The sequence below is a fragment of the Crinia signifera genome, chromosome 7 (genome assembly GCF_055691185.1).
Source record: "Crinia signifera chromosome 7, ASM5569118v1, whole genome shotgun sequence".
Classification (NCBI taxonomy): domain Eukaryota; kingdom Metazoa; phylum Chordata; class Amphibia; order Anura; family Myobatrachidae; genus Crinia; species Crinia signifera.
In genome coordinates, this window is record NC_139223.1 from 142298319 (window position 1) to 142315773 (window position 17455).

General features: G+C 40.5%; 1 protein-coding gene across 1 annotated transcript in view; it reads left to right on the forward strand.

Moving 5' to 3' along the window:
• Nucleotides 1–458: 458 nt before the first annotated feature.
• The window catches only part of LOC146020635 (bile salt export pump-like), a 66663-nt gene continuing 49666 nt past the window's right edge, over nucleotides 459–17455 (forward strand). The window contains exons 1-7 of the mRNA XM_083153894.1: nucleotides 459–529; nucleotides 1312–1406; nucleotides 13333–13351; nucleotides 13995–14036; nucleotides 15174–15225; nucleotides 16203–16444; nucleotides 16593–16680. Of these exons, the coding sequence (XP_083010020.1) occupies nucleotides 1337–1406; nucleotides 13333–13351; nucleotides 13995–14036; nucleotides 15174–15225; nucleotides 16203–16444; nucleotides 16593–16680 (513 nt within the window). The 5' untranslated portion in view covers nucleotides 459–529; nucleotides 1312–1336. The remainder of the gene's footprint in view (nucleotides 530–1311; nucleotides 1407–13332; nucleotides 13352–13994; nucleotides 14037–15173; nucleotides 15226–16202; nucleotides 16445–16592; nucleotides 16681–17455) is intronic.

Below are 17455 nucleotides of genomic sequence, written 5' to 3' on the forward strand. Positions count from 1 at the left end.
AGTAATAGACTAGACAAGTGCATTACACATATTTGCATTCACACCAGGTAAGTTTTTTATATGTGCAATCCATCATATCTTTAGTTTGATGCAAAAAGAAAATAAACGGCCTTTTGCAAGCAAGGTTTGCCCAATGATAGCCTCCTGGCTGAATAAAGAGTCGTTTATACAACTGGGGCGATGCAACTGAGGTCAAACCTTTACTCAAGTAAAATCAGTATTGTACTAGTGAATGTTTTGTCTCAGATATGAACTTGGTGCTTTTACAATAAACTTCAACTTGTTGGAAATCTATATTCAAAGCCTAATGTCCATACAGTGATTTTCACCTTGCAGGCAATGGGAGTCATTGAACTGCGAGAGCGGCGTTCGCCCGGCCACTGACCTTTGTGCAAACATCCAGTATACCCTTTAAAACTTCACTTTTTAATACTGTCCTCTCACTCGATGTAAGCACTTGTTATGGACGTACAACGATCCCAATACAGCAGGATTCTGTAACTGAGGACTGGACTCCATTGCTGCTCTGGTAAATGAAGTTATTAATTTTATTATATCTACTGTATGTCCTGTTTATTGCTATTGCTTTTATTTTGGATTTTGGGGACTGCAGTAATTAATTTCAAATGCATTCTTAAAAATAGAGCATAAGTAATGATTTCCCCTGACTAGAGCATACAACAAAATCCACAAAACCTCTAGTTAATTACAAATTCCATATGTCAAAGAGCAATAAGTTATAAGAATAAGAAGAAACAAATGAAGGTCTAACGGGGCAATGGCCAACATACTGTACTATAGTATATGTATATATATATATATATATATATATATATATATATATATATATATATATATATATATAGACTACAGAAGCTCACTCATGCCTTTATGCCAACGCCATATTTTGAGACACATCTCCAGAGGTATGGCATAATGTGGCAGATACTTTGTTATCTTCTGCACATGCAATGGGGAGGCAACTGTCCTCATATATAGTAAAGTGAAACCTTATCAGATGTAAGGAGGGGTGCAGGTGCAATTTAATGATGGTTCTGTTTTTTTTTTTTTAATTGTATGCATGGAAAATACATGTTTTTCACAGAAGCAAATCAATAAATAAACTTGAGGGTTATGTCTCTCTCTCATTTCCACTGTAGGGTGCTATTAAACAAAAAAAAAATGTAAATAATAAAAAAAAAACAATGAAAAAGTGATTGACCTCATTACTAAAAATTCCAACACATTTAAAAGAGAGTATGCTGTATACATAGAGAGGTTCTCATTAGACATTTTAAAATCATTTTGCAGGGGCTGGTCTAAAAGAAGAAGCACCATGTCAGTCACCTTAAAGAGTGTTAAGAAACTTGGGAAGGAGAATTCATCTTTTGAGTATGATGAGTCAGGTACAGTAAATGTATAATCCAATTTTTTATAAAAACCAATAATTGGAGTTTGAAAATTGAATTTTTGGTGCAAGGAAACCTGTAAGAGACAGAACATGGAAAGTGTGCACAATTCTTTAATAGTATGGCAGTTTCGAACTGTTTAGAGAATCTTTACAGTAACAGCAGAACATGGTTACAGATACATTTGATAAATATATGAAAGGGGTTTCGCAGAATATGTTTAACTGGATAAAAAAAAAACCTCAAGAAATGGTACCTAGTCCTCTGGTGGGGTAGTGGTGTGATCTATTTAAGCATTTGACACACTTGGCAGTGTTGAACATCTAGGACAATCTGTGGTGCAATGGCCTGGAACACAATTCCAATTCCAGACCTTAATTAGGTATTATAACTATTATTACTATATAGCTATGAATATAAATATATTATAATAAAATAATAATACTAATAATATATGATCTTGGTATATACAGTATCTATCTATCTATCTATCTATCTATCTATCTATCTATCTATCTATCTATCTATCTATCTATCTATCTATCTATCTATCTATCTATCTATCTATCTATCTATCTATCTACTCCTGATGACGAACACTGGCTTTCCGAAACAGCTCTAGAGCACGCTGTGTTCTACAGCTGTCCTCTAATTACTACACTATATATATATATATATATATATATATATATATATCTCAAACCCTACATGGCGGCACTCAAATAAAAGATGCCAGATTGGCATAGTAGCCAACAGTTCAATGCCATCATTTTATTTTCAACAGGGTGCAAAAACTAGGTATATTGGGAGTTATTCTGTTTGGTACGGTGAAACGTACTTACGGTCCGTCACACCGTACGTTTACCGTACGCTCACGGTGAGCGTAAGTCCGCCCACAGAACAGCCGCACACGGACGGTCACAGACACCGACAATGGGGAGTGGTGTACACTTGAGCGTACACCACCGTATATGGATGGATCTCCCTCTTAGCCACCGATACCTGGCGTACATCAGAGCGTACGCCACAGTGCACGGACGGATCTAGTCCGTTTTCCCACCGACACCTTCCGTATATCTGAGCGTACGCCACATGCAAACATGTTCTAATATTGTTCAAAATAAGACTTTAGAGTGTGATAGGCAGATGTTGGGATCCTTTGTTAGAGATATGTGATTGCAATAATGTGCTTGGTGGCATGTGTGCTTGGTAGCACATACAAATTCATAGCAGATATGAAAGTGCATAATGTATGTTGTTGGGCAAAAATATACAGATTGTGTGCAAAACAGTGGCCATGGCCTTAGGACATTGCTCCACCATTGCAAGTAGAAATTGAGTCCAAAAACATCCTTGTTGCTCTTATGGTGTGTACACACGTTAGATGTGCCTTAAGATCCTATCCACGATCTGATCAGATAGGATCGTGGATAGGATCTTAAGGCACATCCGATTTGCATCCTATCTTGACTATATAGTGCAGATCTGCACTATATAGACAAGGCAGCCAAGACTTTCTGGCTTCCGATACGTGAACGCGCATCAGGATCGGATTGGGATCGCAAGGGTTAAAACCCTTGCGATCTGCATCCGATGTTGATCCGATGCCGATCCGATGTTGACTATATTGTCAACATCGGAAAGGAAATCGGGCCGTGTGTACACAGCATTAGACGTGGTTTATGTGTCTTTTTCATAATAAAAAACTGGTATGTTTGTGTTACAGTGGGTGTCCTGCTTTTTAAAGTATACAAAAACACTTTCTGAATGGGTGTAGATGGTTATAAAATAACTACCTTGACATATATAACCAGGTCATAGAATGAATATTAGCTAAAATTAAACCAACCTTTACATGCTGAGAAGTGTACAAAGATATGCTTCCAATGTGTTTGAGGGCTGTGTGTGGCTTGTAGGTAGTTAAATAATGGTTTTCACTTAATAGCCTGCAACATTGCTTATTACATTCAGTTGTACAGTATGTGTTTGACTAGTAATCAGCGTTAATTAGCAGACCCAGGCGTCCGCTCTCATACGGTATCTCTAGGGGTGGTCTGGAGCTATCTTTTGCGTCCGCCTGTTTTTGGGCCAAAATGCACGGTGCATTCGCCGATCGAGGCGGTTATGGCACCGTGCATTTTGTGTGCACACCCCTGTGTACGCCCATGTTTACGCCCAGTTTTCCTCATTATTCCGGCCGCTCCCATAAAAATGCCCACATGCCACCCACAATGACCATGTTCTTGCGGACAGGTTTTTTCACACGGATAGACCCGTCCGGGAGCGGTGTGAGGTCGCTACACATGCGCATTGCGAAAGATACGCATGCGCAGATGAAAAAAAAACCGATCCGCCCGTATACGGTCCCACCATACCAAACAGAATAAGGCCCATAGAGTCTCAGGGTTTAGAGATCCACATCATTTATTATACTTTTAATTGCATAGTTTTTTTTATTTGTTTTTATAGTAAGTTCATACCTTTAAATGTAGGTTAATGCAGGCTTAAAATATGACAATTGAAAACTCCACTACTAAATGTATAAATTCTTATATACACCTCTATACAATGTTAAAACCTACTATTTTATTATGTGTTGATTCTTGCTCAGAGCTGTAACTAGACATTTGAAAGAAAGTCTTGGTGCCACAGGTCTGTACCCCATTGCACTTATACTTTGTGTACTATTGTATGTTGAAAGACAGTATATCATGATCTTGGGTATGTTATACTAGTGGCCAACAAGTACATTGTGAAAGTAGGTTCAAAATATGGAATATACAATACATTATGTCCTATTTGTTAATCATTTCCTAGGCAAGTATTAATGGACAGAGATTATGTTATTCTTACTAGCGCTAGTAAACTTTTACTGGTACTTATGTAGTAACTGGGCTGCCGATTTTTTGATTGTATGCCTTAAGTTAAGGCATACAATCAGATGCGATGCGATGCGATATCGCATCGCATCGCATCCGATATCGCATCCGATATCGGATGCGATGACCCGATTTTTCCATAGGAATCAATGTTAAAATGATTCCTATGGAAAAATGGGTCCTTTTCATACCCCTACTATCCAAGTGGGCATGGAGTTGGATATAAACCTGTGGCGAGCGTAGCGAGCCACCGAGCCCGAAGCGTGGCGAGCGAAGCGAGCCCCGCGAGGGGACGGTATTCGTCCCCTCGCGGGGCTCGCTTCGCTCGCCACGCTTCGGGCTCGGTGGCTCGCTACGCTCGCCACAGGTTTATATCCAACTCCATGCCCACTTGGATAGTAGGGGTATGAAAAGGACCCATTTTTCCCATTGAATTCCATGTTAAAATGGACTCAGTCCATTTTAACATTGATTCCTATGGAAAAATCGGGTCATCGCATCGCATCGCATCGCATCGAATCGCATGGTCGCATGCGATGCGATGCGATCTCCCGATCCGACCCGATTTAGAAATCGGCAGCCCAGTTACTACATAAGTACCCTTTTACTAGAGAACATTGCATTTATGGGGAAAAATATGTCAATAAATCAAAGCTAAGTAGCTATTGTTTGGCAAAAGTAATGATTTACTCGGAGCGATTAACATTTCAGCGCCAAAGCAATGTGGAGAAGTGACACCGAGAGGCTTAATGGACGTACTACAGATCCATATGAAATATTGTTTTTGATTTCCCAGAATTAAGAGTTTGTTTGCCCTCTACGCGGGTTTTATGTAACCAGAACTTTGTGTTTCCCATAGCAACATATTGAATGGGCCCCTGTGCCAATACTTCATTAGAGACCAAGTTCTTAGTTTTATGCCCCATAATGTGCCCTAGTTTTGTCCTGCACCATACCAGTGCCCTAGTTTATTATATGACCATCGTCTTTCCCTAGTTTGCATGATAGCAAATTTTAGGGCTGCCAGTACACATTATGCCACACAGTAACCGCAATTTATATTATGACACACAGGGTTTTATTTACTAAAATGGGAGTGCTATTAAAGATAGGATGTTGCTATGGCAACCAATCAGATTCTGGGCAGGATGTATTAAAATACATCACCGCCCTTCCCCACCCGCCCGCCGCGATGCCACCGCATAGACCCACCGCGATACCTGTAGTGTGGTGTGCAGGGGGTCTCCGTCATCTTCCTGCAGCCTGCTTCTCCCCTCACGCCGGGGACAGCTAAGCAGGCTGTCCCCGGCACCTCCTCCTCCCCCCTGCAGCCGGAAGGACGTCCGGCTGCTTTACTAGGGGGAGGAAGGGCTTACCTTCTGGGTCCAGGAGGTAAGCCAGAGGGAGGGAGACAGGGGGGTTGGCGGGTTTACGGTGGAGGCGTCGGGCAGCGAAAAGAAGCCCACAGGCTTCTATAGGGTATCACCACCCAAAGGTGGCGATACCCTAGGAAAATGGGAGTTTTACCGCATTTTCCCCTTAGTAATGTTGCATAGTAAGAACTGGGGACAGTGTGGGCCAGATGTATCAAGGGTTTTATTTATTAAGATATAATTTATATTGAAGATGGGATGTTGCCAATAGCAACCAATTCTACTTCTAATGTATTTAGCAACTTATAGAAGATAATAGATAGAGGGCGGGATGTACTAGAATCAACTTTATTGGCCATGTGTGCTTGCGCACACTAGGAATTTTTTGTGGATTACAGTGCAGCATCAAGCAGGGATGAAAAGGGGGGGAGGGAGACATTACATATATTACATAAAGACATTACAAGCATTTAATTTCTAGCTACGACTATGGTGGTCAGGTCGCCAAGTAGGGACACGTTGTTTGGCTGTTGATATTGGGATTGCATTCGCTTTGGTTAGCCGTCCATCACCTGAACAATCCAATCAAAGCAAATGCAATCCCAATATCAACAGCCAAACAACGTGTCCCTACTTGGCGACCTGACCACCATAGTCGTAGCTAGAAATTAATTTGTTCACACTTGTACAGAATGGATGCTGCACATGCAGTACTGATAATTGGGACTTTATGGCACTGGGCGCAGTTACAACCAGACCTGATTGAGGTCCACTAAGCACTCATGGAAATGTTGCATCTTATGCAAGCGGTCGCCAACAGAGACACACATGCTCACATAGGAGGCTGTACTCAGATAGATAAATAGCACCTCTATAAATGACACCTGCAAGTTTAATGGTGCAGCCAATGGTGAGGCAGTGTCTGTAGGCTCTGCAAGTCGGCATTGCAGTCTTTAAACACCAGGAAAGGGTTTTGTAGGTTCAAAATATGACACTCTAGTACTAAAGAGTATAAATTCCTATGTAGAAATTTGTATGGAATCGGAAACCCCTACTATATTGCAGTATAATTTTAAATAGTACTTGTATGTTAGTTGGGCGCCCACTAAGCTATTTGCTTAGTTTTCCGCTTCCCCTTGCGGGGCTCGCTACGCTCGCCACACTATATTAAATCAACTCCGTGCCGACATGGATAGTGGGGATATGAGCGTACAAACTATAGTAGGCGCCCAACTAACATATAAGTACCTTTTATATTTGCATAGATGTGTGCCCAGAAATTTGTTCGTTGATGAGTACCCAAGTTTTGGAAGGGCCCCAATATACTGCCCCGTGCTGCAACAAAAATCATATTCAAATGGGACACTGAAACTAGGGAGATCAGGCCCCTAAAGGTGAGTGCGGCCCCCTTACCACTTACACTTCCTACAGCTGTGATCAGGTGTCAGGCTGTGGTGTATGCTAGTGTAATGTTAAAATCTATATCATAATCTTGGTCACGTTACGCTAGTAGCCAACAAGTAAATTGTGGAAATTAAGCAGAATTTTTTTTTCCCACTTTCTTGAATGTATGGTTTTTGGAATAATTTGGATAAGTTATATTTGGATAAGGGGTACGCAACCTGTACTGTATGTCCTATTTGGGCCCTTATTCTGATTGACGCGTACTTTTCCGCATACTTTCGGATCGCGTCTTTACGGCGTCTGCGCATGCGTGGAGAACGCAACGCGCATGTGCCACGCCTTGACTCCGTACCTGTTCGGGCAAATCCCGTACAAAACTGTTCACCGCAATCAGTCGGGAAATATGGGCGTATTATGGGCGTCATGCGGAATGACACATGGGCGTAGTTTCAAAGTGGGCAAAACGGGGCGGAAACATGGGCGGACACGGGGGAGTACACTTATGTTGGGGGGCGTGCATTCGGATACCACTCCGAATGCACGCGAACAAAAAGGGAAGAAATGTGCGGTGTCCAAAAGGCTACTATTGCTTTGCGGACACCACTCGTTCCTGCGGTAGGCGAACGGACCGCCTAATGACTACAAGCATTAACACCTGAACCCAATAGAATCGACTCCTTTACTCATTACTCACTAATAGGACGCTTGTCAGTGCTTTAATTGAAAACATTGCTGCTTCAAGGAAACCTTACTAATCACCCACATATGCTGTACTTGTCACACACTTTAAACCTGCTAACAATGGACATGACTGAATATTAATACTAGCAATACACATGTGTATTCGACATGTACTAATGAAACCACACAATTTTTGTAAAGTAAATAAATTTATTTATATACATTTCACAGTCAATGCCACTGCATCTAATTGATTCCAATTCCAAATAAGCATTTTTGTATGAGGATAGGTAATTGAATAAGTGGGTCATGTGATGTATTGCAGAATAGACATAATAGTTGGGTTGTTTGGCGTAAATACTCCGCTTACGTGTGGAAGCACCGCTTGACTCCCGTTTGGATGCGGTATTCCCGTGCATACTCTGTAATACTCTGTAATACCGTGCAGAATCGGAGTGTTTCTCCCGCACACGCATGGTTTGTATGTCGTCCGTAAACACGCCCTGTTCTTAAAGAGTGAGTCCGTCCGAATGCGGAGGACACGTGGGCGTTTCTACGGACGATGGCCGCACGCGGCAGCACACCGTGGCGTGCGGACCGCACCGTAAGAATTCGGGAATATCCGCACCGATCAGAATAAGGGCCTTGGTTATCATTTTATATGAAGGTGTACAGGGACAGAGATGATGTTATGCTCAATAGATCTAATAAACTCTCAATGACATTCTAATGATAAAATATGTAAAAAAAAAAATCAATCAATGATATTATATTCTTTGCATCTAGACAAAGCTTACTATAGTAATTATTGTTTGGCAATAGTAATGATTTACTTACAGTAGAATGATTAACATTGCATCGTAGTTCGATCAGAAATGCAGGCCGGGGTGGTACGCAGTTCCTCCTGCATTTGCATTGCTTAAGGATCGCAGTTGCTGCCCCCGCTCAGTCAAACATGCTGTAGCTGGCAGGGGGCCATGAGCGACTTTGTAACATGCACATGCACAAAACTGGTCTTACACCTGCACAAACCCCTAAACATCTGATTTGTACATACTGTAAACCATGGAGTTCACATACAAATCTGAATTAAGCTCTGTTGGGTAAATGTATGAAGCTTGGAGAAGTGGTATCTATCCGCATAAAGAACTTTATGTGCAAGGTGATAATGCTCCAGCCAATCAGCTCCTGGCAATTTACATATTGGAGCTATTTGGCTGGTGCATTATCAACTTGCACATAAAGTTCTTTATGGAGCTAGATACCACTTCTCCAAGCTTCATACATTTACCCCTGAGTACTGAATCTATTTCCATTAGTGACTCATAGGCATACTTGCCTACTTTGCCTGTTTTTTCCTCCCTGCGAGAAGCCCGGAGAGGAGCCCTGATTCTACATGTCAGGACCCATGACAGTGAAACGCTGTAATTCATGGGTCCGTTGATTGGGGGAGGGGCTAAAATGACACAAAATGATGCTATTGACGTAATTTTAGCCCTGCCGCTCACCGCGGACCCACGAAATATGGTATTTGTTTCAGTGGGGACTTGCTCACCTTCCCGGGGGCGGCTCCCGTCCGTTCTGGATCGATAGGCAAGTATGCTCATAGGTCCAGTTATATGTCCTACCCATTCTCTATTGTGAAATGTTTGTTACTTATGCTGCATATTTACTTATGCTCTGATCCAGAGCCGGACCCTAGCTAATTTGATGCCCTAGGCAAGATTTTGGTTGGTTACCAACTAGCTAGTTCCACCCCTACCCATTTCTCCTTATTGACATTACACCACACCACACAATATTGCTGCTTATTGAATTACATTGCTCTTTATTCTCACTGCACCACACAGTAGTGTCATTTATCCACATTACATCACACTGTAATGCACCTTATACACATAGGGCCTTATTCTAGTTCACTCTTAGAGGCAAATTCCTTCTCAAATGAACAAAACCATGTGCACTGCAGGTGGGGCAGATATAACATGTGCAGAGAGAGTTAGATTTGGGTGGGATTTTTCTTCAAAGTATGATCTATATTGCAGTGTAAAAATAAAGCAGTCAGTATTTTCCCTGCACAGAAACAAAATAACTCACCCAAATCTAATTCTATCTGATATGTAACATCTGCCCCCCCTGCAGTGCACATGGTTTTGTCCATCTGAGAAGGAATTTGCCTCTAAGAGTGAACTAGAAAAAGGCCCATAATGCCACACAGTATTATCAACACATACACAAAAGGCCACACAGTAATGCATCTTACACATTATGGCAAACATTAATAACACCCTTATACACATAATGCCACACAGTATTATCAACACATACACAAAAGGACACACAGTAATGCATCTTACACATTATGGCAAACATTAGTAACACCCTTATACACATAATGCCACACAGACTTGGAGGTAGGAACGGCATGCCTCTCATTATTCTCAAAGCCCTAGGCATTTGCATAGTTTGCCTATGCCCAGGGCCGGCTCTACTCTGATCTGATGCCATTTTACTCTGTTACAGTATGTTTACTCTTGCAATGTTTTAAAGTCTACTGACCTTTACTATGCAATGTACACTTTGTGGCACCTAATAATAATAACAACAACAACAACAACAATAATAATAGAAGTGTTAGTAGTAGTAGTAGTAGTAATTATTATAAAAATAATAACAACAACAACAATAATACTAGTGTTAGTAGTAGTAGTAATAATAATAATAATAATAATAATAATAATAATAATAATAATAATGGTAGTGTAGTAGTAGTAGTAATAATAATAATAATAATAATAATAGCAGTATTGTTTGCAAAGTGGTAAGGAGCGCATACACGGTCCGTTGTGTACGGCTCCGTTCTGTACTATGCGATGCGCGCTCCCGCGCATCACATAGTACGGTACAAAAAGTATGTGCTATACATACTTTCTGTACTAGGTACACATCGTATCGGATCGCAGTGCGTGCACTAGGGATGTGATTCGACACGATGTGTGCTTTTTAAGTCCCAAACGGATCCGTTAAACGGACCGTGTATGGGCTCCTGTATGACTGACATCTGTAAATTTGATAAACACTCATAATGTAAACATTCACAATATAAACAATTACAGAATGTTGACATAATGTGAATATCGACAGCCGAGTTGAAACGGCAGTGGTATGGGCTTGGGTTAAGTTTAGGGTTAGAGTAAAGTCCCCCATACACTATTGCGATTTGATCCCTTTTCACACAATTTAGACCCATTGTGCCGATAAATCACGTGAAAAGTGTCAAATCTTATTTACGATTCCGATCCAATGCAAGGTCCTGTGCGCACCAAATCTGATCTGGATCGGATTCTATAGATTGTAAGCTTGCGAGCAGGGCCCTCCTACCTCCATGTCAGTTTGTATCTACCCAGTTTGTTTAATCACTGTTGTTTCCAATTGTAAAGCGCAACTGAATATGCTGCACTATATAAGAAACTGTAAATAAAATAAATAATAAATCTGGAGATCATCACTGCTGCAGTAAGTATACAGTACATCATATTCCCGCAGCGATTAATAGGATTGCACACGATACATTGTATGCAAAGTGACTGCATACAATATATCATATACAATCTAGCTGCAAGGGAGCCCAGTTCTAGCTGGCAGGTAGTTGGCAAGGTATCGCATGTGAGGCTAAGTGTGTGTGGCTTTTAGGTAAACACTTAACTGGTTTGGCTGCATGGGATGTGATGAGAGCCAGCTGGGCTTCAGCTGACGTGGTCCCATCTCATGCTGTTATGTTGTGACTAACAGGTTTTTAAAAAAAAATTTGAATTCAATATTTTTAGTAATTTTTAAAAATCGATTTGAAAATTAATAAAAAAATTAACAACTTTCAAAGTCCATTTGGTAACAGAAATGGATGTAATGTGGCTAAGAAGTCTATAGAAAACCGCATGTTGACTGGACATTCTGGCAATGCAGACATTCTGATGCTAACTTTCTGAATGTAGACTTTTTATACCACAGCATTAAATTTTACATTTTACATATATACATCAGGATCTCCATCATAAGGACATTAAAAGTCATTCTATCACCATATAAAATAATATTCCTGTAGCTGAAATGGCTTCAGTTTGATTTCCTGACATTCGAAATACCTATGGTCAAAATACCGCCCAGCATTGACAGTCAAAATACTGACATGTTCAAAATGCAGACATTGATTATGTTGACATGGCCAAAATGCCAACACGGTCAAAATACCGACATTTAAAAAGTGTACTTTTTTGTGTCTATGTTGACATGGACACCAAGTGTAGCGTGTCCCTTCGAATGGCGCGTTGCGGTCGCCATGCTTTGGGCATGGTGCCCCGCTGCACTTGGCACACTATTATAATCTAACTCCATGCCCACTTAGATCATGAAGTAAGAACAAGTCGGTTTCAAAGAAAAAACTCATGAAAGCTCATATTGACTGTTTGACATGTTGACAATCTAATTATCAGCATTTTGATCACGTCATCAAAATATATGAGGACCGTTTAAATGTGTTGGATTTATTGACTGTCTGCCAATGGCTGTAGGTATTTTGACCATTGGTATTTTAATTGTTGGTAAGTTGACTGTATCCCAGTGAAATATATGCGGGTTAAGCAAGCTGAGACATTTTTTTGTGATACCAGTATTTGTTATGTTATAGTTGTTATGTGTAGAATTATTGTACACTTGGGTGCACTTATCATACCCATTCCATTAGGTACAAAATGCTCTGTTTCTGGACTTCCCTGACAGTGGCAGTTGCAGAGTTGGGGCTGCAGCACAGTCCAATATTCAAATAGTGGAGCCACACCTAATGCCACTCCAAACATCACTGTCCTGGAATCACTGGCAGTTGATGTGACCTCCCCTCTTTGAATTTTGGACTGTGCTGGAGTCCAACCTCTGTAACTGCAGCTGGCAGGGAAGTCCAGGAACAGAGCATTTTGTACCTAATGGACTGGGTCATTTTGGAGGGTATGCCTTATTCATATAGCAGTCAGAATGTTTACACAGTATATGGTCATCATTGATAATATCAGCTTGGATAAAATGTTAACATAATTAATGATGACACATGCAAAAATTCATCATGACACAATGAAGACATTGTAAATATCAACATTGTCATAATTGGGTGAGGGTTAACAGTAGGGTTATGGTTAGGGCAAACTTTAGAGTTAAACTTTGGAGTACTCTTAGGATCAGGGTAAGGGCCAGATGTATCAAGCTTCAAAAGTGATAAACAACCAGCCAATTAGCTCCTAGCTGTCATTTTTCAAACCCAGCCTGTAACATGGCAGTTAGGAGCTGATTGACTGGCTGTTTATCACTCTCCATTTTATCACTTTTTGAAGCTTGATACATCTGGCCCTTAGTGTTAGCTTTAGGGTAAGATTTAGGGTTACTGTTAGTTACTGTAGCCATAATTGTATATACGAATGCAGAGAGCATCCAGAAATATCATAAATGATCCTAACATTTGTACTGTATGTGGGCATCAATCACATAATATAGAATGACACAGAAACGTTACTGATTTCTTTCATTCTATTTTCTTTACAGATAATTTGAAAAACACAGAGTAAGTATTTATCTTTACGTTTTATAATTGACCCATCTCCCCTATATAGCTAATAACGGTACTTGTGTATTATCAGGGCGCCCAATTAGCATACATACGGCACCGTAAGAAAATTGTATCGCATCACATTGCATGCAATTTTTTGCATGCGATGCGATCTCATGCGATGCAATGCGATTTTCCTGTGTCATTTATTCACTGCTCCCTACCCACGTGCGGTGTGATACGATCGTATTGCATCGCACCGCACATCACCGCAAAATCGCATGCAATTGCATGCGATTTTATAGGGTGCGATGCCATTGACTTTGCTATACATTTGTATGAGATGCAATGAGATTTAGGCACCCCCCCACTATCCACGCCACGGAACGCATCCTCCCGACCTTTTCATACCCCCACTATCCACGTTGGCGTGGAGCTGATTTTATATAGTGTGGCGAGCGCTAAGGAATTTGCTTAGCGGGCTCCCTGATAATACACAAGTACCCTAATAACTACCATGGTACATATATGGTAGGTACCGGGATTGTTAGTAATTAGTCACTTTATTAGTTTTATTAGTTGAAGAGCATAAATGCAATTTGATTTATTAAGCAATTTTTTATTTTACAATATTTTCTTTACTTGTTTTTCTGAACAGAGACAAGTATGAAAATGGCAATGCGCCATTAAATAAAAACACGTAAGTTAATATCTTGATTATATCTGTATATAATTAAATTAGGCATATTAGGCTATGTTGCCTGAGCTACTGTAGTATCCATCAGATTGTAGCTTTCTGTTTCACAAGGAGCCAATTACATTGCATGTGTCCTACATAAAGTAGTATCATATTTCTAAGTCTATCTCATTATTGTTGGCATGGTGCTGAAGACAGTTTGTAACACCTTGCAAATAATATACTGCTGATTGGTAACCCTTGTGACACTAGATTTGTGCACAACTTGCCTTCCTACTAAATACTGTCTTGTACTGTATTCTATCCATGTATGTAGAAATGCATTGATACAGTATTACTGATTGCAGCAACAGAGCAAGAATACATGTTTTTCTACCCTGTAAACATTAGATACAGTGTATGTATAAAGTCAGGATGTCAGCTTCAGTGTGGCTGCTTATTTGCCTGTCCTTATTACTCATTATATATATATATATATTGTTTTTTTAAATACACACACACACACACATATTGATATGCAGTGGTTGGCACGGCACTCCCAAATCATTGGATGTGTTCAGTTCTGGTGCCCTCTGGAACCAATAGTGGCACTCGGAGACTTGTAAATCAATTCTCTGTGAATTAATCACACATGTAATGCCAACATTTCGGGGCACACAGGTACCTTTGTCAAGGTGATAAAATTACATAACACCTAATAGAAGATAGAAGAACCCGACACACAGTGCTCTGAGGGGTCCCAGACTGCACACTTCCTCCCCGTCTATCACCACATGATCATCTCACTTGTGCAGATGGAAAATACTCAATATTCCAGTTTTTGCAAATGAATTTGCGCATGCATCGATGCATTCGCTATTTCTGCAATGGGCGTTTGTACTTTCACTCTGGGCAGCAACTATTTGATCGCAGCAACTGCTTTTTCTCAATTAAGTGATCCATCCTGAATTAAGCCCATAATTGTTATATATATATATATATATATATATATATATATATATATATATATATTCATATATATATATATATATTCCGAACTATGTATGGTCAGCTTTACAAAAGGAACATTCTACAGTACAGTATGTACTCTTCTTGAATGTATTTAAATAATGCATTAAACTAAAACCTTTTGCTTTGAAGGTCTCAAGCCAATAAAGCCAATGACAGCATACGTGTTGGGTTCTTCCAGCTGGTAAGTGCATACGTTGCCCAGGAAGGATAGCTTATATCTGTCAATCCTCCTTTGCTTTCCCCATAACTGTCAATGTAATTCCTAAGTTAAATAGGTAACAGTGACGTCTTTACCTTAATAGACACCCTGTGTGGCCTCCTCCAAGAGTGCACAGGTAAAAAGGGGGCTTGACCTTATGGTTAGTGGAGTGGCCTAGTGGGTGAGAAGCATGGCCTCATACCCCAAACTACTGTTTCATGGCTGTGGGGGTCCGGGGATGCCAGCCGCCTCTGGAGAGTGCCTTGGCTGCAGTACTGGCTTTTACAAGGTATATGAGCTGGGTTCTGCACTTAAGTTACAGTGCAGGACACGGTTCCTGTTACAGAGGATCCCTGCACTCCCCTTGTAATGCCACTTATAGGTCAGTACATATTCTGCTTCCTTAAGAGCATTGTGGTGCTGTTAACGGTGTGCAGTGAGTTGTGATTTACAATTGTTTTTGTGTGTGATTCACGATCATGGTGACCAGGCAGCATTTTTTGCTGCGTCCAAGAAGATCAGAAGGCAAATTCCCACAACCCTATCTGCGCTGCTTAAAGGCCACTAACATTGGGGGTCCATGAACAGTTGTCCATTAAACCCATATGTTAAGATGGCAATGTTTCTGGTATTGGCATGGCTGCCACAACATCACCAAATACAGTAACATAATTTTATAATTCTCCTTGCCTCTTGCAGCTTTGGACACTGGCCTGACCCTATGGCCCTCTTGGCTACCTCAATCTCACCTGGGCTCTGTACATGGGGCAGCCAGACTTGCCTGCTACAGCCATACCTGGACTGTTTGCACACAGTAAACCTTTGATGTGGGCACGCCCCCTTTTTTCTTCTCCGTGTGGGCAAAACCCTCTGGATCCCATGTCTCACTATCACTATGTAGTTTGATATTGATTTAACTCCTGTGTGTGTGTGTTTATATAATGATCATTTCTTTGCAGTTCCGGTTTGCCTCCTGCACTGAGATCTGCATGATGACCTTCGGTGGCCTGGCGGCAATGATCCATGGAGCAGCTCAGCCATGCATGTTGTTGGTCTTCGGTCTCATGATTGACACATTTATATTGTATGATATAGAAATACAAGAACTCCGAAATCCTAACAAGACTTGTATAAATAACACTATCATGTGGATTAATGACTCCTTTGAAGAAGAAAATGATAATGAGACATTAAGCTGCGGGTAAGCGAAATGATTAAAATTATGAATTCTCTTAATATGCACTTCCCAAATTTGGGCATGATATTATTTGGCATTATTATGCATGAATTCACATTGTCTTCCTTATTTATTTATGAATTTATTTATTTATTTATTTATTTATTTACAGAATGTTGGATATTGAAGCAGAAATGTCAAGATTTGCAATTTACTATGCTGGGATTGGTTGTTCTGTTCTCCTTCTTGGTTATGTACAAGTAAGTGAAGTGTCCATAAGACCTGAATGATCCTGCATACATTCATTAAAGCACAATGTTATTGTTTGCTTAACTGCTGACCTAATAATGAAGATAATTCAATTTTGCCTTTTATCTTGACCCCTATGAACAATGTCAGTGATATTGTGCCAGAAGTTGGTTCTTCGCATTATTGCAATTGCAGCCACTTTTCATTCCCCGCTATCCAGAGCCACCATAAGCTGAATGGGGCCTGGGTACTGGGTAGAGGCTCAAATCTGGGAGGCATGAGCACTCTGAAAAAATAAAGAATACTATACACAGTAGCACAGCTGATCCTGGCCTCTGCTGGTCCCCTCCAACAAGTCCAGGTCCAGATGATAAGTATACACCCCTATCCCTTTATGTGGCTGGTACTTTGGAGCAGATTTATTAATCCTGGAGAAGTGATAAAACGGAAGGATTTAACGAACCAATCCAATCAGCTCATAACTGTCAAGATAGAGGCTTGGTTTGAAAAATGACACTTAGGACCTGACTGGTTGGTGCTTTATCACCTTCAACTTAATCACTTCTCCAGGGTTAATAAATCTGCCCCTTTATCTCTGTCCACTTTATTTTTCTCCAAAGCTAAGTACATACAGCCTCTAGTTATTTATTTGCATACAGTATGTAGCAGGAGTGTTGGTGGGTCCATCCAATAAACTTCTGGAATTAAAATGATCTTGTTCCACCACTAAACATACTGTACAGAGCTATATCCACAAAATAGTATTTACTGTCGCCATGTTAATTG